Below are 21,929 nucleotides of genomic sequence, written 5' to 3' on the forward strand. Positions count from 1 at the left end.
TATGGAAGAATGTCAAAGCCGCAAGTGCGAAGGCATCTACAGCAGTAGTCATTGTTGGCTAGATCTTTGGCGCAAAGAATGCGGAACGATTATGGGGAATGTCCTCCATGGTTTCTTTAAACTTTGCCTCTTCCCAAGTATCCTCGTCGACACAACCAAAGTTGTAGAAAACATAAGGAGCATCACACCCCAACGCCAAGTACGAGATATCCTCGCTGGCACCAAAATGATCAGCTGGAATCAAGTTCCTTCCAAAATATTCTCCAAAAGATTTCTTCAGTATTTCTGCCTCTGGAAAATCATTGACGGTGGGAGGGGCATGCATAGTCGTTGTAAATATCGGTTCTCTTATGGCGAGAGAACCAGAAATCTCGCACTCCGAGTAAACGACGCGTTTGACCGCTTCAACTAAGCGTTCGTGAATGCTTGGATTGTATGACCGGATTGAAATTTTCAGATCCACAAAATCTGGGATGATATTTGCTGTACTGCCAACATGAATACTGGCACATCCAATGACCGCAAATTCTTCTGGTCGCACTACTTTTGTGACAATACTTTGTATCGCACCACGATATGACTGGCAGTCACAACGGGGTCAACAAACAAGTCGGCACGACAAATATGCCCACTCTTCCCAAAATCCGTACATCGAATGAATCCACTGCTGTTAAGATCGCACCTCCCCCAAGCGCAATCATACCAGCTTTGAAAGCATGCGTGTGTTGTCCAAGTACTATATCTGGCTTAGGGACAGTTCGGGGTTGAATATACTCCACTTAAGCCTGTGCACAGACCACCACCCCAAAAAGTTTATAATCTCTGAATAGCTTCAAAAGCTTCAAAAGCTTCAAAATTCACATTTTAATTAGGATTCTAAAAGCTGCGCAGCACGAGCGTAGGCGTAGGTCCTGAGTGGCGTTAAAAATAACTACGGAGAGCGCTAGCGAGGCCGTTGTTATTTTTAGCCACGAAGGGCCGAGAAAAAGCTCGTCTCTATATAATAATATAATAAATATATTTTATTAATTATAATAAGTCTAAAAATTATAATATAAAGAACTTAGAATTAAGACTAGAGCATTATACTAATTTGCTTAAGAACTTCTTCTCGTAAATCTAAAGATAATAAAATACTAGATATATAATTTTTTTTTTTAAGTTTCGTTATATCTCTAGTAAGATTCAACTGTTTTAATAGAATTGAACATCTAAATACGCGAGTTTAGCTGTATGAGATTACTATAGCTAAGATAATTTCAGTAAGCAGGATTAATCTATTAATAGAGGATCGAGCGTATGATGTTATACTATATATATGCATGATCATGATTCGTGCGGTTGAAGTGTTTTCAAATCAAAATGCTCGATAGAAGCAACGTAGGCAAGTGTATACTATATCGTCAACCAGCAGCGCATGGTGGTGTAGTGGTAAATTCTCGATGCATTCAGTCTATCTATCAGTAGCGCCGCATATTGAAGGAGGATTGTATCATTTTCTGTAATCATCCTTCTGATTAATGATTTAATTAATTTCAGTAATTTGCCGTAATTTGTAATGCTCATCAACTAAGGAAGCGTGAAGTGCTCAAGTCTGATAAGTCTTTCCATTGACGGAGGACTAGGTGAGTAAATAAGGTTTTCGATGGAAGCTTGATAAAGCATCACATGATAAGACCACCGGGCTACGGAATAATTGAGGCTCTCTATACGTAGGAGAAAAAACGGGCCGGAATTGACCAATGCTCTCTACTCGTTGTTTTGGTGAGGGTGCACGTACCATTGCGTAGTGGTCAATTCCGGCCTGTTTTTTCTCCTACGTATAGGCTCTCCACACAAGCATTGCCAATTAAACGGTGAAGCACTGGCAGTCAACTTTAATTTTGTCATTATGAGAAATATCGTTTTCCAAATATAAGGTTATGCAATCAATCCGACAGCCGTGTAGTGATTGAGAAATTTTATTGGCTGGGCTCTTTCGCAGAAGCTTCGGATATTTGCAGATGAAAGCTTATAATTTGGCTAGCTTATGATAACACGACATTTGTATAAGAGTGTCACATTCCCCCACATTCTCGGATGCGGATGAATGATTCAATGACGATCTATGCCCGATTACCGGTACTTTCATGCGACCACATCCTCCGTGGCGCGTCCACAAGTCCACACCGTTGATGAGTGGGCTCGTGGGCTAATCTCGAGAAGTACAGATACGGAGTATACAGAGTATGTGTTGAAGGGTTAAGACCCTGGCTTCGATACCTTGGCGTCAATTACAGTTTGTCAGGCCGTATGCGCAAAGGAAACAAGGACAGTGAGGCTGAATGTTTAAATCCACTGTTCAGAACTTGCCTGCCCTTGTTTCAACTCAAACTCCGAGTCTGAACTCTCATGAGGTTCGCTTTCGGGTGATCATCGGTCCATATCTGTGCATGATGAAAATGGATGGTTAAAGAGAATTAAACGTCGACAGGTAGGAATACCGTCAAGATGTTATTGAGTTCTAGGGTGGGGAGGCAGGAATTCTAGTCGGCGGGTTTGTACGGTTCAACAACGGGTGACATACAAGAGCGCTAATGCTAGGATGAATTGTGGGCGGTTTTGGGTAGGAAGTTGTCGATGCAGGTATCGATCCCGGCTTCATACCGGCCCCATGGTGAGATTAAGATCATGCGAGAAACCCGAATAGATCGTCAACTGTGAGAAAGTTGTATAAGAAGACGACTTGCTCCAGCTGAAGGACACACTCTCTACCAACTACCTCTCCAACAACATTCAAAACATAATCTACACTTCACCAATTTTATCCAAAGTTCATTTCACTACCGTCAAAATGGTCCGCATCTCCTCTATCGTCATGTTCTTCCTTGCGAGCGCGTTATCAGTGCAAGCATGCACCTATTGTCAGTGCGAATTCTCAAATGGTGACCACTGCTGTGTCTATTCGGTAAGTCCTAGAAGGCCTTAAGCCTGTATCCATGAAGGTGTAATCACCCCGTGTTCTGACATTTTGAATAGGACGCTGAAATTGGCAGCCTCGATTGCACCACCTATTGCGCCAATGCTCATCGCGCAGATGGTGCAGATAGTTCAACTGGGCCCGGAACTGCATGCGCAGCTGGAGGAAAATACGAGTGCGCGAGTGCCTTCACAGCTTTGGACCGTACCCCATGTTACAAGCAGTAAGAACTTTGCGGCGGACGGAGAGTTCTGAAAGATGATTGGAGGAATGGTTCCATGGGATTCGCACTATTGTGTCTCAAAACTCTCCTCATTTTGTTGTTTTTGCAGAGTTGGATGGTCGAGAGTCTGGGGTAGAGAATAGAAGACAATCAGATGCTGCGGTTGAAACGATGATTTCATAATTGGTGCTTGATTAATTGCTTCGCTGTGAGACATAACGCTAGTTAGTTACAATGAGTGCATAACTGCAATAGCCAGAAAATAGTGATGTCGAGTCTAATGAATACTTAAACTTGTCTTTCGTTTTCGGATATGTATGTACGTAAAGCGTAATGAAATTGTTTCCTGCCCCTTTGGTTGTTTCTGATAAAGCATCAGACACTGAACTCTCACTTGGAAAGCTGGTTCCATAACTACGTATATTCTCTTTTTGAAATCAGGAACACATCATGAGATTGGGGGTATTGACACAAGTGAACTTAACAAAATCAAGTGTGGGTGCAGACGTAAACACCTGGAGATGAAAAAACAAACCATAGATTCCTTGTATGTATGTTGTTTCCATGCCTACTATTTGCGATAAGATCGTATGCAAGAGCAGATGGACATTGTGTACATCCATAGATACGATACCTAGTAGGTCGATTAGACACATAGATACATTAGACACAAAGGTAAGGTATATATCAATATCAACGTCGTAAATAATATTGATGGAGAATACAATTGTGTAGTTACATAATATGAAATTGTGACCAATGCGTGCCTAGCTCTACGTAAGCGAAAAAACAGACGGAAATTAAGTACTCTTTCAAAGGACTTTTTAATAGATTATAAATTCATTTCAAACTAAATATTGAAATTTGAAAAAAGCAAACGAAAATTTGAGTCTTCTTTATATTTACATTAAGTATTTTTATTATTTAATATTATATCGAAAAGAGATCTTAGTTGTTAAAGGTCTTTTAAATCGTGATCAATTCCCGTCTGTTTTTTTGCTTACGTAGAGCCTAGTTAAGGTTAGGTCGTGGGGGCGTGTCACGTGTTTGTGCATTTATCATTTCTATCATTGATGACCATCCGCTTTCACTCTGGAATCATGTGTGCTGAGCATTGAGACATAAGCAAAACTTGAATCTATCGCAGGGTCCTAGGGTCAAACTGTATTGTTGACTGTTTTTGCACAATTGAAGAATGTCAGACCAATGCAGATTATTGTCGTCTCTAGTGAAGCGATTTTGTCGGGTGATTTGGATAATTTACTGCCATTTGGAAATCCAAAAACCATCAAGTGATGAGTATCATAATGTTGCATACCATCGACCAAATACATAGCTTAGTATGCCTTGAATATATGATTCAAAGGTTGCCTACGCCAGATACGTGACCGGATCTCTCAGAGCATATATTTTGATTGCTTCTATGAAGTAAAGTATTCCGAAAAAGAAGTATGAAAGAGTTTCCCGATATAAAAGATGAGCTTCGGGAGAGTTTCTTCCAGGTTCCTTCCTTTCCTCCGCGGACGGGTTTACCTGGACTCTTCTGGTAATAGCCAGCTTGTGATGTGAAGACAACTATAGCATATATCTATCATGAAGCGCGATGCCATAGTAAATCACTCATACCTAGACATTTCCATCTCGGATCTAGGCTTGCGTCAACAATGAGCAGATACATCCAAGTCCCGATGTATGACTCATGAAAGACATCCATCATTATTTAGCCGATGTCACTCAATAGCCGGCTCTAGATGTGCCAAGTGCTCAAGACTATAGAATATTATCATGCATACTCTCTTAAGATCTTGAGGGGGATGTATTTGTGATTTGGAGCGAGGTGAAACATTTTGCATTCTAGCACATTTATAGTCACTTGAGAACATTCATGTCACGAAGAATATTGATATATTCTACGCGCTCATACTATACAGTTGAGAGCAGAAGCTTAGAATTCTTAAAGATAATAAATCATTCTTTGACAAAATCTGATCTTGAAGAACTTAGTGTAGATTTATACAACCAGCGACGGTGGTATATATCTTGGCTTTACTCCAATCTGCAGAGCAGAGTGATTGGTTTTACAGGTTACAGTATAAAGCTCTGATATGCTTCGAAGCTATGGTAGAGATCTTTCACAAGGAAGAGATCAGATAGTCAGGGAAAATGGGACACTACTCCTAGATGATCTCATTCCTTTCATCGATACCGCATAGATGGAGTAGAACATTTTGGTATATTCTCTAGTCGCAACTATTAGATAGGCTTTGATCAACGTAAACAATTCTAGTTAGTACTAAACTGAAATTCATTTCTAATTCAGAAGAAAAAAAATGTTATTGATCTTGAACAGTCAGATTGTCTCATCTAGTGTGCAGACCCATGAGATCAGATCAATTTCACGACCATTTGAATCTATTTATGTTGCCCCCAATGCCATCACACTATCATGGTCCTTATGATTTAGAGACATATTCCTTATGTACTCTGATATTCTAGGTTGTGGTACTCATGAATCATGGTTAATCAAATCAATTCCAAAAGCAATAAATGGTTTTCATAAATCTTTCATTTCGTATTCATTCGTAGTATTCATCTCTATGCCTTTTCATCCGCCATCAAACTCAAAAATAATACCCAACTCATTTAGTAGTAGTAAAAACATCATACTATGAATTCTCTCTACCCAAATCACGCTAGAGTCTAAGCTGCGCGGATATAGAGGAGGCTATATCTATCTAACCATCAACCCAATGCTCAAACAAAATCCGAAAATCCTATATCTCGTATCACCCCCAAAATTTTGTGAAGAAAATTAATCTCTCCCAATCTCCCAATCTCCCAATCCTCTCAATTCCTTCGGAAACGTCCGCGATCCTTAAAACGCTTAGAATCAGGAAGATGACCTCGAATACCCAGCAAGTTGCCAGGAACTTTATTATCCGTATGCTCATTCATAATCCTCAACCACTCCTTATTATGCTCCGCCTCCGCCTTCTTCTTTTCTTCACCCACAAGCTTATTGGAAGTATCGAACTTATTACTCCAAACATATCCTCCTTTGCCATCTGGAACAGACTTTCTTGGTGCATCCCCCGCAATAGTAATCCGTGCCTTCTTGATGACATGTTCCCTAGTAGAAGAAACAGCTGGTGCTTCAGGAGCAGCTCGCTTTCTGGAATTCAAAGCCCGAGTTGAATTAATCGCGGCAGCGACATTGGAAGGGCGAGTCGTCTTTCTACCTTGATCGTAGGCCGAGACTCGCTTTTCGGGTGCTTGGATGGAAGCAACGGGTTTCTTGGCGGCGAGAAGCTTTCTTCTGTCGATAGTAGGCTTCTGTATGACGGGAGCTCGCATGACTTCAGCCTCTCTGGTGGTAATAGTAGTAGCTACTTTTGCCTTCTGACGAATTTGTCTCTTCTGCATATCGATCTCCGAAACTTGTCGCGAAATGATGGCATTGGCTCGAGTAACAAGCTCAGTCTGGGCTTTGAACTCAGCATTGTGGCGTTCCTTATCTTCCTCCCGCGAGGTCTTTTCCTGTGCCAGCAGCTTTCTCAAACCATCGTTGGTGTTCTTTTGGTCCTCCAATTGCTTTGTCAGAACTTCATTGGCCTTTCTCTGATCCTTCAATCTCTGGTATCGAGCATCGGTCTTCTTCTTGATCCGAGCTTCATCTTCGCGGCGTTGGATAGCCTTCTTTTCCTCAAGCTTGCGACGTCTAACATCTGCTTGGTGCAATCCCTTTTGCAATGCGAGCTCTTGTGTTAATGCTTTGTTGGCAGCTTCCAGCTCTTGTATAGAAAGTGGAATAGCAGCCATATCTGGAGAAACAGAACCAGAGAGAGTCTTGGTGGCCGGCGCAGAAGCTTTGATGATAGAAGAATTGTTCGAATCAGCTAAAGAAGGTGATGAAACAGTTGACGAAGAAGCAGAAGCAGTCGAACCAGCTCCAGATATAGATGAGTGAGCGGAAATCATTGCTTCAGCATCCTTCAAGACTTGAACACCGGCAGGACCATACTCAAAAGACGTAGCCTTGAAGATCGTAAAGTCATTGTTATTACTCTGAGGAGAAGAGGAATTACCATAACCCAACATAGCATCGATTTCAGAACTATCCGTGTTAGCGACATCAGCGATGTTGAAGAAATCGGCATCAAATTTCTCAGTATCGTTCAAGGGGGCTACATTTTGGTTTGGAATGCCAGCCCAGGTGAAGAAGTCGTCGATGCTACCGGTATTTAGCTGTGGAGCTGTATTTTCAACAGCTGAATCGTTGCCAAAGGCGCAGTTGGGATCTGCCATGTATGCGTTGAAGTCGAAAGATTCGCAAATGTTATCGAGACCAACATTGTTGACTGATTGATCTGCAAAAGAGAGGCCGGGAAGAGAAAGCTCGGGAAGTGGGAGCTGATTTTGCGGAGGAGCGTCTGCATAGATAGATTTGTATGTATGAGATTCATAAGCAGCCCCGGGAGCTTGGCCGAAGATGGTAGCCGGAACACCAAAGATATTGAGCGAGGTGTTGGTCGTGGCAGTGTTAATTAACTGAAAATTGTTGACTCCAGCAGCATGAGTAATATCGACAGAATTAGATCCTTGACGACGACGATCAACCTTCTTGGTACGTCTAGTAGCCTTATCGATATGAGTATTTGGCATACCAGCGGCAGCATAGTTTGCAGCAGTAAGAGGAAGATCCATGGTACCGTTGCGAGGAGTCGGAGCGAATTGAAGAGGGATGTTGGATGTGCGCGGAAGACCACGAGCTTGTCGATCGAGATATCGTTGAAGGCCAATGTTACCAGCAGCTTGGACTTTAGCGAGGCCGTGAACAGAGACTGCAGATTCGAACGAAGGATTTTCACTCAATCTTTGACGAAGAGGGTTCTTGGGAGTGACACTCTTCTTGCGAGATGGTGTGTTTGGTGATAATATAATCTCAGACTCATCTCGTGGAGCCATATTGAATTGAAGATGTGCATATGGGTCGCTAGAACGACCGATTTTGGACAGTGGAGTAGTTGGAGATGCATAGTTAGCGGCATTGTTGCTGTCGATAGGATTGAAGTTGATCATGGTTTCCATGAGATCAAATGCAGATTCGGAGGTAGCAGACTTAGCCTTCTGAACGTATGTGCGCTTGAGAACACCGGCTTTGTTGGTAGGTGTCTTTTGGGAAGCAAGGGTAGGAGGACCATGCATGACACCATTGTTTAAACCAAGACTGCTTTGGTTTCTGAATTGTGCCTCGAAGTAAACAGAATTTTTGACTGTAGTGTTGGTTAGCAAGAGTTGTGATTGTAGCGAATAGTTTGACTTACCATAATTATCCCATTCGTCTTGTCCGAGAGAAGCATAATGATTCCCAGTAGCATGAGTTCTGAGCCCAGCAAGGTTCATAACACGCTCGAGAGCGCGACTAGGATGTCCGAGAGGGAAGCAAAGAGCGCAGACCCATCCCTTGGTGGTTTGGACGCATTTGATATCGGCGGACTTCTTTTGGGCAGAAGTTGGGCTGCTATTTGTTGTCTGTGTTGTTGACATCTTGACGTAGCTTCGAAGCAAATTGATAAACAACAAGAAGGATATGAGTAGATTCATAAAAAGCGCAGGTGTGTCGAATATGTCGAACGAAGTAGTCGCAATTGATGAAATTTGCGATAAAAGATGCAGAAGTACTTCTTCTACGTACTTGATGCGATGGTGACAAGAATCGAGATCGAAAATAAGATTGGTAAGTTTTCGATGGGTCGAGCTGCTACTTGAGGTGGTAAAAGTAGGTAAGGTGCAAGTTTTCTGCTGTAGATTCTTTGCACTGATAATGTTGAAGTTCTTGAGGAATTATCAAATAAGATGGAGATTAGATGAAATTTTGTGTTGGTGCAGATAGAGGCTTATAAGCAAAGTCGAAAGTGTTTAGGTTGGGCCGTACGTAAATCAGTAGGGCTGGTACGGTTGTTACCGTAAAAGTTAATACGGTAGGAGACGATTCCTTTGAGATTCGCGCTCGAAGATGACAAGTGATTGATTGGACAAGTACGGCGAGAAGAAGAATGGCGAGCTGTAGGTGAAAGATGGTGATGCGAGGGATAGTAGAGTATACAGGCAAATGAAACGTCAAAAGACCGTAAGTTGCAATTGGCACAAACGGCTTCAACAGGGTATCTGATGGTACACAAGTAATAGGGGTATGAGGAGAATTGAAAGATGGAAGTGTGGTTCTGAAGTTCTGAACAGATCTTGAAATAAAGAAACAAGTACGCTCAATTGAAGTTGGTTTTTCTATCCACTAGTCGTTCTTTCGTGTTCGTAGGAAGAAGAAGAAGAAGAAGAAGAAGAAGAACGAGGAAGGAATCAGGATTTTGAGATGTTTTTCAATTGTGCGAAGAAATTAAGCTAACAAAGATGAGTTTCATCCATTGCCTTGAACGTGCGCTAACTTGATGATAGGAGGCTGGTAAAGAAGTCACAAAGATTAAATGTCGTCGCTGGTGTTCGAAGGTGAAAGAAAGTGAAGCCCTTCGTTTGAACGATGGTGAAGGACTTCGCGATATTCACCACACATCTCATCTTCATCTCTTCCCAGCCCCCTTCAAAACTCAAAAGAGATCGATAAAGGATCATACAGTGGACTTGGAGTCATATAAAATACGATTTATATAGGCCTTGGTATACTGTCTCTTCAATTTCTCTCTTCTCTCGCGACCTGAAGATTGCACTGGCCTGTGTCATAACATAGCGCATCGCATCACACTATCTCCATGTTAAGATTTGAATATCATTCTTATGTAGTTTTCACAGAATCTTTGCGTCAGAACAAGCTTTCAATCTTGTCTCATTTGTCTAGTAAGCTCATCGCTACGTCGTAGAGACGTTGACGTTATCCAATAACACGTGACCAACTTCCTACAGAAGCGAAGGGGTAAACCTTGGCAAGGTTATAGGTATCGAAATGAAAAGACTATTTTATATTGCGTGTACTTTACATACGGAGCCTGAAACAAGATAGCAAAGGTAGAAAACGGCTAAGTGTACTTGGGCCGAGAGGGTGTATTTCGCGTACTCTCTCTCTCTTCTTTTTATAAGTGTATAGTTTTCGATTTTGTATAACTACCTACCTAGGTAGGTATAGCCATTTATATTTGTGGTCAATCAAAATTATTTCAATGGTTATTTGTTAGGGTGTTTAAGTTTGGATCGTTTTATGTGATTCAAATTCAGTTAAATTATTAATGATTGTGGACTATTCCCTCAAATTCTTTCACTACTACTTACAGTACTAAGGTTCGTATTGATATAGTAGTTTCAGGCATAGATATAAATTCGAAGCTGCTCCTATCATAATTCGAAGCTTCGTTTAATCTCACCAGGATTTACATTCATAATCCATAATTTCAACATTCAACATGACCAATTCACTTTACATCATTCACATATAAACATATTCATCTTCACTTTATCGCCAGACTGCATATTCACTTTCCAAGCAACTTCCTCAAAATGAGCGCTTCTGATCGTGAAACAAAATTGTATTCATAGACGGCCGTAGAACTCATCTCAAATGATTAAATCTCTATCAAACGTAAGCAACAAGGCATCCACGTGGATATTGTGTTTGCGCTATTACGCACAACTCCCCGCTGTAGAATCTCCAGTTGTGGTTCAAAACATCAAGATTCCCATAGATGAGTTTTGATGATCTAGATTACCAACATGAGGTTTGTAGTATAGGAGGTAATGGCATCAGGGCGGCAAGTGCAGAAGTGCTGTGTTGCCTGGACGACATCCGTCAATTAGAAGCACCTGGGTAGCTAACAAGGAATCTTCGATTTCAGAAATAGAAGAACTGCAGGTGAAGTGTATTTTTGGTGATTCAAAAGTTTACATTCAGTTTCTTTTCCTCTCAAAGGATGGTCAAATGTGAGCATGTTGCATGAATAGGCGATACTTACGGAAGCCAATACAGCATGATATTTTCATCCCCGCTTTCTCATTTGACAGACAAACAACTCGTTTCATATATCAGATATTTTGATTGGAACTACCTATCCTCCTATTCCTATGCGTCGTCCTGGCTATAATGCGCGAACGTTTCCGGCGCGACAGGAATAAAGTATTCTTCTAGAACCAGAACATATTACGTTTCGACCAACTGCAAGACTAGAGCAAAGTTTCAGATAGAAATACCATAGACGTATACATCCACTTGAGCAAAGATATTACCCCATTGAAATCCCATTTAGTGCAATATTGATATCCATTGCCACACAGCTTTTCCGATCAAAGCAACAAGGTTAACGGCATCAGACACCACCACTACAAAGTATCAAGAAGCCCCCAATGCTCTGTATAAAATTCCATTACAAATTCAGGAGCCATCAGCACTCCTCCATAAATGACATGCCTTCTGGCTGCCACACCCCATTTCCTCCATCAAATCCAAACAAACCCCGTCTAAGTACATTCCTCCCATAGCCTCCCCACCACCATCTAAGCACTTCAAGAGTCCCAAACCCTCCCGGACACCAACCTATTATCACTATCCCCCAGTCTTCTTCATACATAAAAACAGTTCTCTCTTCCCCCACATCCCCACCCTATATCTTTCCAAATCCCCTTCTGAATCCTCACATGCTGATCCCAAAACTCTACACCCTCTTCTCTTCTCTCCTCTCTCAAATCCAAATCCACACTTAACTTTCTCTCTAAAAGTCAAAAGTTCAAAACCCAACAACAGGAAAACCACGATACATCCCTTTATAATCCCAACTCACATATTCCATCTTCCATTCTCCATCTTCCATCTTCCATCTTCCCATTCACCCACCCCCCTCTCTCTTTCACTCTTTCAAAACCTACCCGACTCCGATATACCCTCGATCCCAATATATCTAATATACCCGATCCACGATATTCTCAATCCACAATATTCACCACCTCAACTTCCCCATTAGGGATTTATAAACCCTATACCTCTCCCAAACCATCTCCCAAACCATCTCCCAAAATCAAAATCAAAAATCAAAATAAAGTTCAAAATCACAAAAACAAGAATCTACATTTCACCCACACACTACTTCCATTATAACATAGAAATCTTACACAGAATATTAAGCTCCGGTAATAAGTTTCCTCTTCCCTCTTCCCTCTTCCCTCTTCCCTCTTCCCTCTTCCCTCTTCCCTCTTCCCTCTTCCCTCTTCCCTCTTCCCTCTTCCCTCTTCCCTCTTCCCTCTTTCCTCTTTCATCTCTCCCCAATCCCTACATATGGGCTAATCATACATTCATTCATTCATTCATGTACAACACAACCACACAACCACACAACCACACAACCACACAATAAACACACAGCACCACAAACAAAATCCCAATCTCCATCTCCAATGCACAACTTTAATTAAGTAGGTTAAAAAAAACGACTAACAAATTTGGATATCACAACAATGAATTATAAATAGTAATTATGCCCTGCACAACCCATTTCCTCAAAGAAGCCCTCCCTTCCCCTCCCCTCCCCTCCCTCTACCAATCTATCCATATCCCTATCCCTATCCCTACCCCTATATATTCCGGATTCCAACGAAGCACCTCTCTAAACCATCAAGCCTCGCTCGCTCGCACCAAAAAAAAGAAGAAAAAGAAGAAAAAAAGAAATCAACGCTAACCGCCAAATATATGCAAGAGCAAAGCAGAGCCTGTACAGACACGGAACCAAGGAGCTTAAATCGCACCACCACTCACAACCTCCCTCCCTAATACTTCCACCTCCCCACTATCGGCTGTTCTCCTCCTTTCCAAGACCCACCTTCCGCCTTTGACAGGGTCGTCTTCTTTCACATAGCTAATTGACTCTGCGCTGGTTGTAGATTTATGTTGTTTGATAAATGATGGTCTTTGAACCTTTTCGACATCTCCTTCATGTTCGTTCCCTGATGAAACATCTCTCGCTGCGGTAGTCCCATGTTCTAACTCAGGGGACGATTGATTCGTATTCAGATTCCCGACATCTTCAATCCCACTCTCCGTCTCCTCATTTACAAGACCAAATGCGCTACTCTTTCTACGACTCCAAAGTGATTGTAAAAGAGGTCCTGCAGCCACAGGACTGCCGCTCCCGTCAACACTCTTTGGACTAGCATTTCCATTTCCATTACTACCCGAACTTTTCACACTGGCTTGGCTTCCACCCCACGCACGACTTCTCAACTTCAACAATGCTTCAATACTCATATCCGAGCCCTTTTCATAACTCTCCGCAATCATCAACTGTGCCAAGCCCGGACTAACCATGGGAGAGCTACCTGACGGCGCATGAAGATGTGAAATCGACATGAAAGAATTACGATTCGAGTATTCCGAGCGCTCAGTGATAGGTGTAAGGTTAGGTTCTCGAGACGCAATTCTACCGCTTTGACTTCTTATCATCCCATCCATTCCCCTGGGACCAAAATATCCACCATTTACATACTCTGCAGAGCTAGCCGCAGGGTGTGAGTAAAACCCAAATTCTTGGCCATAAAACCCATCCTGGTCGTTTGCAAGCGCTTCTGCATTAGCAGCAGCAATGAATTCATCGTCCTCTAATGCATCATCATAATCGAAATCGTCATCGTAAGATGGGGATAGATGATCATACTGGGAAGAAGTATGACCAGAATCGGTAACCAGACCAGGTTGATTTTCCTCGCGATCCGAGTCAATGTGGAATAAACTTTGCGTACTATCGCGTCGAAATTTGCCACTGGCAGCTGCACTGAAAGCAGCCGCAGCGAGGGACGCTTGGTATGCAGCAAGCTTATCTTGCGTTAAGGATTGGGTTATCAATTGAATTGGAGCGGCATCTGAGGTTCTATTTTCAGAAAAGGATGGCTGTGGCGCTAAACCTCCAACTGGACGATTAGCCGTTGGAGACAGCGGTGATAGAGTGTCTTCTTTGGGTTCCCCTATTGTACCTGCAACACCAGTCGGAACAACATTAAGCATTTGTGCAGCCATAAATTGATCTTTTATTGGGCGTCCATATTCATCCGTATCATTGTTGTCAAATAAAGATTCATCAAAACCGCCAGCATCTCTGGTCTCGTCACCTTCTGCCTCCAAACCAATCATGCCATCGTCAAAATATAGGTCATCATCGTCATCAAGTCCTGCGACGTAAGGGAACGATGTTGACTTAGAGCTTTGTTGTTGGGTGATATCATCTTGTGATTCATGTGGAACCTCGGTGACTATACCCAGGCCCTGAGAATGAGATCCTGTAATCGATTTCCCTTCAGGCAGCTGCTTGTCTGGGAGGTGCAAATTGCCATCCGGAGAGATTGGTGTGAATACAGAACTAGGAGGATCTGGCGTGAGACAAGGCGAGTACTTCGTCATAGCAAAGCCAATAACTTGTCCATTGGAATCACGAGGTGTCGTCGCAGCTCCAGGAGTATAAGGACTCATAGGACTAGATACGTGTGGTTGAAAGGTAAAGGCTGCAACATTCCCATCCAGCAGACCTGGTTGCGGTTCATTTTTAACGGCAGCAGTTTGTTCCATTTCTTGCTGCTCTTCTGCTTCTTCAATCTCTTCCAAGGTACTAGTGTTGATACCTGGTATGTCTTCCTCATATCCACCATCAAACCCGGCAAATGCATCCTCTTCGTCATAATCAGCGTTGACACCCGGTATTCTCTCCTCCAATCCATCATCATCCATCATGTCATCGTAATTAAAGTCGTCATCCTCATCATAAATTTGTTGATCGTCGTTACTGTCCAAATTGTTCTTCTTCTCCAACGCCTTCTGACGATGTCTATCTTCAAGCAGGCGTTCCTGTTCCGCAGCTCCTATCATATCGAAACTGAACCTCGAAGACGTACTCTTCATATGTTTTGGAATATCCTTTGCCGAAACATCAGATACATTTCGTGCTCGACCACCGTTTTTCGAGGACGGACATGCTTTAGGTGGAGTTGATGCTGGGTCAATTGATATATGTTTCGATTCAGCCGGGCCAGGAGTTTCGGCTTTTGATAGTACTGGAGGTCCAGCATCCGAGGATAACCTTTGTGCACTCAACCTCTTTAGATCTCCAGCTTGCAAATCATCATTTCCTTTAGACGCCGTGCCTTGATCAACTGGTCTTTGAGTTTCTCGCGCATACATAGGCTTAGGTGCAGTGAGATCAGATAAGTCGTTAGCTTTCCGTACATGAGGACCAGCGGCAGGATACTGTTCCTCTTCAAAATTCTCCGTGAATACCGGTGTGTGATTTCCTGCTTTATCGCTTGTCGCTGAATCCGCATAAGGACTCCTTTGAAACGACCTGTTCCCATCCGCTGTATTGACATCGTTATGGGAGACGTTCCGTCGTGGTCCCCTGGGCGCACTAAAGTCGTGAACAACTGTGCCTTTAATTCGAGGATCAAAATTATCATTCGAATTGAAGTTTGTCGTAAGCGATTCCGGTGTTAATTGAGTTATAGCCTGGGACGTTCTTCGTCGGGCCAGAAGAGCCATTGGATTTAACATCTTTAGTCTTCCTTTAGATGATTGTGTGGGAGGCGCCTCGAGGGTTGGAGAAGGAATTCGAGCACCCGTAGGTCGTCTCCCAGTTGACTTAATATCTAGCTCTGGAGTCATCGCCCCAAAGAACTTCTTCGTATTCGAATCGTAAATGACATTGGATTGCGATCTAGAATGGTCGGATCCAGCATTTCTAGTTGGCACCGGTCCTGCATGTTCCGCAGATTCAGACTTTTGATTGCTCGTATATAATGGCGATTTCTGGCTGCTTCCAAACTCCGGACCTCCCTTTTGTCCATTATTGAGTTTCGCATCCACCCAGCTCTGCCCTCTTGGGTCATGGCTATGTGTAGTGATTTTTCCATTGAAACTCAAATTCTCAAATGTATTTCCGTACCCCGCGCTCGAAACTCGCGCGACTGGAGGCAAAAAGGGAGGCGAGGAAATGGGCGACGATTCATCTTCGAATCTAGCATCATGAGGTCGTGGAGGATGGCCATGGTCTGGACGTGCTGGCGGTTCAAAGCTAGGCACTTCTGGAATCGGGGATGAAGGAGTTGAGGGAATGCGCCGGTGAGGTCGTAAATAAGAGAACATCTTGTCGTGGGAGCTCATACAAGAGTGAGCAAGGTCGGAGAGTTGTTTTTCAGCAAGTTCTCGACAAGTCCTTTAGGTTCAATTATTTAACGTTTTCACGTTCATCGTTGTTCGCATAGGTGATTCAAGGCCGAGTCGTTGGCTGGTCGCAGAAGATAGAGTTTCTTGGATAGAATGGATTAAATATTTAAGTATACATTGCGCAAGGCAGGTACTATAGAATGGGAAAGATTGGATTGGACTGGACTGGACTGGACTGGACTGGATTGAATTGGATTGAATGGCAAGGTTTCGGATTGTGATTATTTAGTTGAGTGGTTAATAAATTATAAATTATAAATTATTATAAATTGTAAATCGGTAGGCTTCGTGACGTATTTTTTCCCAAGTTCGATTTTTGTGAAGCTTATTATTTATTATGTACCTAGTAGGATTCCACTAACCCTGAATTTAGGTTTCAAAGGCCTGCTGTGCAATCTCACACACGATGTTCGTAGATAATGGATCAATCGTAGATAGATAGACAGATACAAGAGTAGATCGATGGATATATACCTAGGTAAACTGATAAATAGATAAATAAATAAATAAATAAATAGATATAATATATATATATAGATATATACTGCTACATAAATGGGATAAACACACACGAGAAAAATCCGAAAAGGGGAGTGATGTGCTTGCCAGAAATAAAATGAGCTTGTGAAAGAAATAGATGTACCCAGTTATCTATATCTACATCTACATCTAGGCAGGTACTAGTAGGAGTAGGTACTAAGCAGGTGGATACTAGATACATCCATCTAACGGGTATTCTATCTACCCATCCAGCCATCCTCCATCCATATACCATCTTCGATAACAACTCTCGAAATCTACGGAGTAAGATCTCAAATAACCATCTACTCATAAGGATGTTATGTATGATATGTCCGAAGTTGTCTTAACCGTCCACCATACATATGTGCGTCTAATTTGCGATTAGATTACTTGCATTTACACCGCGGAACAATTGCCTACCTACCTACCGAGCCTACTTGTGCCGATGTCACAATTGCATCAACCGTCTCTTACCAATTACAGTCTCTTGGAAACGGTATTTAGTACGACGTAGGTACCTCATAAGTATTATACCTACCTAACTTGCATATTTGGTGGCCAACTCTGATAATATAGCTAATAAACTCTCCAGCATCCTCAACACAGATATTAACACTTTAAACGTCTCAAATTCTTTAGTAAAATCATGCAACTATAGATTTCCTTGGCTGCTAAGAATAGGTACCTAAGACTAATTTGTTATACATAGATCGCTATCTCATCTTGCTCAATCGATCCCTTCCTCCCTCTATCTAATATGTCTCGACAGGTTATAAAGTCATTTTCACTTCATACCTTAATAATGACGCCAGCAATTATTTGTCTCCCAAAAACGCCTCTTTCGACAAGCCTATCGAGCTATCTCCATACCCTTTAATACCCTACCCTGCCATATCAATACAAGTTTAGCTAATCCACATCCATTTCCGTGTCGCTCGCTTCTATCTCGGTTTCGTCGCCACCAATTCCCAACAAAGATTTTTCCATCGGATCAAGACCATCCTCGTCATCGTCAGATACCAAACCCAGAAGTTCCTTATCCATATCGTCAAGATCATCATCCCCTCCTGCTTGTACGGCAACATGTCCATTTGCCTGGCGCTTGGGGTTATGAATAACTGGCTCGTCTGGCTCGTCTTCGGTTTCATCGCTATCTCGTGCGCGATGACCATTGATGCCATTGTTTGTCAAGATGCGGTTGGTGCCAATAACTCCAAGATTCAAACCCTTCTGACCATCCCAACGATCAAGTCTTCTCCCAACGCGTCGAAAAGCAGCTGCATACGCTGATACTTCTTCTCCAAAATCATCCTCTTCAGCTTCGAGTTGAACTAGACCACCAAATCCACGTTCTTTAAATGGGTAAGGATTCCTGTGATAGGTTTCATCCTCACTGTCGCTGAATGGATCTGACATTGCGCTCACCCTCTGGTATGCGCGAGCGAAAACGCCTTGCTGCTTACGCAACTTTCTCGCCGAGTGGTGTGCCTTTCTAATACCACGACTTAGAATATAATCGACTCGTTGGTTTCTGTTCCGCTCTACTGCGATTTGATGTGCGGTGAGCGGTCGATGTCGCCTGGAAAGAGTAGCTGGCACCTCTGGCGCTGGAGATGAACCTTCACCATTCTTTCCGCCTCGATACCTGGAGCCTGCATTAAGAACACTGTTAATACGCATGTTGCTGGAACTAAAGGCTCGAGGGGGCGGGGTTGAGCGTGTGCTGTCAAGATCGGAGTCGTGTCTGGGGCGAATCTTACTAATCAAACCAGCTGGAGTTCCAACCACATCATCATAACGGGGCCGAACACGACTCATAATAGTAGATGAATTGGAACCCTCATCGAGGGGTAAGTTGAGCTTTGGCTTAGGACCACGTTTTGGAGGACCATTTTCTGCTTGGAAAGCGATTTGGTCTGCTTCAATGATACGTTTGCGTTCGCGCATTTTAGTATGACCATACTCTAGCTCTTCTTCTGTATCAACGTTCTCCAATAGCTCTTCTTCTTCTGTCATATCCTGTAATCGTGGAACACCTTGATTTCTGACGTCGGTATCATAATCTACGCCAGACCCAAATGGATTCTCATCTGCCCCTTCTTCTGTGAAATCTGACTCGAGATAGAACCACATCAACCATAAGAACGCCTTTGCTCTTGATTTGCTGGTGATTTGAGTGTTCATGATGAGATCATAAAATTCACGGGTTGTAGGGAAATGTAATTCCGTAACCTTCGTGGCATGGTTGGTAAGAACGAAGATAAGGTTGACTGGGTTCGTTCGAGGGATCGGTGTTGATTTGATCTTTTCCAGTGTACCAGGTTCGGGACGATCCTCAGATGCACCCTTCAGTATGGATTTGAGCCGAGGCGCATCTTGAAGCTGCTTGTAAGAGTTTGGATCTTGTCGAGCTTGCAGAGATGGAATGGCATGATAGGTACGAAGTTGTGCTCGCATCTCTGGAAAGACTAAAACTTTATCAATATATGCGAAAACCCCAAGAAGATAATTACTCACAATTCAAAGTGGTATTCATGCGACCAAGATTAACCAAAAGGCACACCATTGCCATGTTCTTTGCTGGCTCATGCTCGCTCAGTAATTTGTCCCTCAAGATCTTACTCGTCTTACTACTCCTAGCCATCGTATCGATATAGAGGTCTGCGAAAGTTTGTTTCGGTAGGGTATCATCGTAACCGTTTGTAAACACGGCGTTGTCGTCCTCAAAGATGAGCTTTAGAAAATCGTATTGGATGTCCTTTCTCCATAGAGGCTCTCCGTCATCCTTTTTCAGATGACGAACCTTATTATTCTGAGGTCCAAGATTTCCTTGCATAGTAGAGCCTTGATCTTTTCCCGATTTGTTACGTGAACGCGACGACGTATTGCCAGCAGGCGTGGTTAAATTGATATCTGGGACGGGTGTTCTGCGTTCGTCGTCTTCCGTCGTTATATCGTTTGTTGGTTTTGTCGTTGTTGATGGAGGGTTTTGGGGAGAGTCGGTATTAGTAGTAACATTTTTTGAGGGCGAGGCTTTTGGGTTTGAACGAGTTGGTGATACATCTTCCTTGTCGGAAGCGACAGTGACGACTGGATCTTGTGAATCTGCCATTTTCCGTCGCTACTGCATAGGACCGAATGGCACAGGAGGAGTACCTAGGTAATCAAAGTCAAAGTCAAAGTCAAAGCAAAAGCAGAAGCAGAAGCAGAAGCAGAAGCAAAAGCAATTGTATCGATAAAAAAATAGATGTTGGAATTGAAATCCCTTTGGATTTAAATTAATATTGAAATGAATATTCGAATTGAAATTTGGTGAATTAAAATAGAATATTTATAAAAATGGTTTTAATTGCAAATTGATAAAAGATAAAGGATAGTTGGAATTGACCGATGTTGTTTGATGGAAATTGAAGCTTCGAACTTCTATACTTGCTTTGGATTCTACATTTTGACTTGAGATGGTAGGTACACCAGGTAGGTAGCTTTATCCTTCTTAGGTCATTAGCTGTGAATTATCAGTACGGAGGTTACTATGGTGGACCAGTACTAGAGTGTTGAGAATACGTAGTTTCACGCATCCATGGTCCTTGTGGATCACCGTATGGGCTATGATACGACGATCTAGCTTGCTTCTTAGTCACGTGGCAGTCCAGCTCCCCTTATCAAATGGAGAAAAAGGCGAATATCATAGCGAAGTAGGTACGGACAACTAACTGTGCATCATCTACGATAGAGTACAAAGCAACAGAGCATTCAACATAGGCCGAATCTTTTCAACTATAGCCAAGGTGTCAAGTATTTCACAGTCACAGGATTGAATACTCGTTCCAAGCTATTCCACGTCAATCTAGAAATATCTCGATCTGCATTAATCCGTCCAACATATACTATTGATATCTCAGTCTCTTCTTGGGCTACGAGGCTACTGACTAATTAATCACTATTACTCACCTTACGCACGTAGTCCCCTCGCTACCAACTGAAAGGAATATAACAGACCCGGCCCCGCCTAGTACACATCGCCCATACCTTACATACCCAGTGATCCTTTACGATGGGAGCATGGAGCATCAGCTAAAACTTTGTTACGACTGCTGTCTGGACTCTGCAGATGATCTGGCATTTGATCGAACTAACTACCTAGTACCTCCCCGGCATCCTATGCACCTACCACAATCTGGCGTTAGAGTACCCCTTACACGCCTTACCATTCATCATCCATCAAACGCGTCCCAAATCTGAACATAAGGTTAATGAATCCTCTCGTTAGCCGGTATCCTAGGAAAGCAGAAATACCAATCCCAAATCGTTTGAAATGTTCTCTATTTCGCCACTCCGAATCTTCCTTCCACCATCTATCCCCTGTCTCAGTCGTCTAAAATGCATCAATCCGCTTCCTAAGGATCGCATTCAAGGCATATCCGTTTTTCTCCACACGAACTATACGAGAACTGCCGTTAAGCTCTCATCTCGTTTGTTTTCCTATCTGGAATGCTTATCGACTTTAAAATTTAGGCTGAGTGAGATGGGCAACAGAACCTGTCATATCTAGTAGCACGACATAAGAACCTCGCAAAAGCACAGCCTCGGACGTTTATTTCCCCTCACCAATCCTGATGAAGAATGACTTGACAGATTTTAACGACCATACCCTCCTTCCTATCTGTCGTGCTCATTGCGAACTTCCTTGTCATTGTGTGAACTTTACAGGTCCCGCAGGGTGGTTATTATACCGTTAAGTACTAGCTTGCCAATGGTTACATACATTAACATTCATGATTGGCATCCATGAGACAACCATTCGCTGGCTTCATCAGGGGTTAGCGAGTGCGGTATTACCAGACGCCTATAATCTCACAAATTCCATGTTTTTTCAAAGGCTTATGTTAAGGTTTTTGCATTGGAGGAAATCTCTATAGAAGTGTAAAAGTACAAAGTGAGCTGAATTCACAAATTCAACTCTGGATATTGGAGCCACACAAAGAGTAAGCACCATAGAACATAGAAAATCTAGTATTACATGAGAACAGGCA

At 42.7% G+C, this 21,929-nt stretch overlaps 5 protein-coding genes across 5 annotated transcripts; 1 reads left to right on the forward strand and 4 right to left on the reverse strand.

Annotated features, from left to right (window-relative positions):
• Nucleotides 1–58: 58 nt before the first annotated feature.
• EAE98_001059 (uncharacterized protein) lies at nt 59–701 on the reverse strand (the record flags this gene model as incomplete). The annotated part of the gene is made up of 2 exons (XM_038948676.1): nt 59–580; nt 651–701. The coding sequence occupies 2 exons, from the start codon at nt 699–701 to the stop codon at nt 59–61; spliced, it is 573 nt and encodes a 190-aa protein (XP_038814942.1).
• A 2,132-nt stretch (nt 702–2,833) lies between these two features.
• Nucleotides 2,834–3,186, forward strand: EAE98_001060 (uncharacterized protein; the record flags this gene model as incomplete). The annotated part of the gene is made up of 2 exons (XM_038948677.1): nt 2,834–2,947; nt 3,019–3,186. The coding sequence occupies 2 exons, from the start codon at nt 2,834–2,836 to the stop codon at nt 3,184–3,186; spliced, it is 282 nt and encodes a 93-aa protein (XP_038814943.1).
• Nucleotides 3,187–6,029: 2,843 nt separating this feature from the next.
• On the reverse strand, nt 6,030–8,729 carry EAE98_001061 (uncharacterized protein; the record flags this gene model as incomplete). The annotated part of the gene is made up of 2 exons (XM_038948678.1): nt 6,030–8,455; nt 8,507–8,729. 2 exons carry the CDS (start codon nt 8,727–8,729, stop codon nt 6,030–6,032), a joined length of 2,649 nt encoding a protein of 882 aa, XP_038814944.1.
• A 4,177-nt stretch (nt 8,730–12,906) lies between these two features.
• EAE98_001062 (uncharacterized protein) lies at nt 12,907–16,293 on the reverse strand (the record flags this gene model as incomplete). Its single annotated transcript, XM_038948679.1, has 1 exon — nt 12,907–16,293. One exon carries the CDS (start codon nt 16,291–16,293, stop codon nt 12,907–12,909), a length of 3,387 nt encoding a protein of 1,128 aa, XP_038814945.1.
• Nucleotides 16,294–17,532: 1,239 nt separating this feature from the next.
• Nucleotides 17,533–20,596, reverse strand: EAE98_001063 (uncharacterized protein). Its single transcript, XM_038948680.1, has 3 exons — nt 20,444–20,596; nt 19,414–20,385; nt 17,533–19,364 (listed from the first exon to the last, which is right to left on the reverse strand). Exons 2-3 carry the CDS (start codon nt 20,006–20,008, stop codon nt 17,806–17,808), a joined length of 2,154 nt encoding a protein of 717 aa, XP_038814946.1. The 5' UTR covers nt 20,009–20,385; nt 20,444–20,596; the 3' UTR covers nt 17,533–17,805.
• Nucleotides 20,597–21,929: the final 1,333 nt, after the last annotated feature.

The sequence above is a fragment of the Botrytis deweyae genome (assembly GCF_014898535.1).
Source record: "Botrytis deweyae strain B1 chromosome Unknown BDEW_002, whole genome shotgun sequence".
In the NCBI taxonomy this organism is placed as follows: Eukaryota; Fungi; Ascomycota; class Leotiomycetes; order Helotiales; family Sclerotiniaceae; genus Botrytis; species Botrytis deweyae.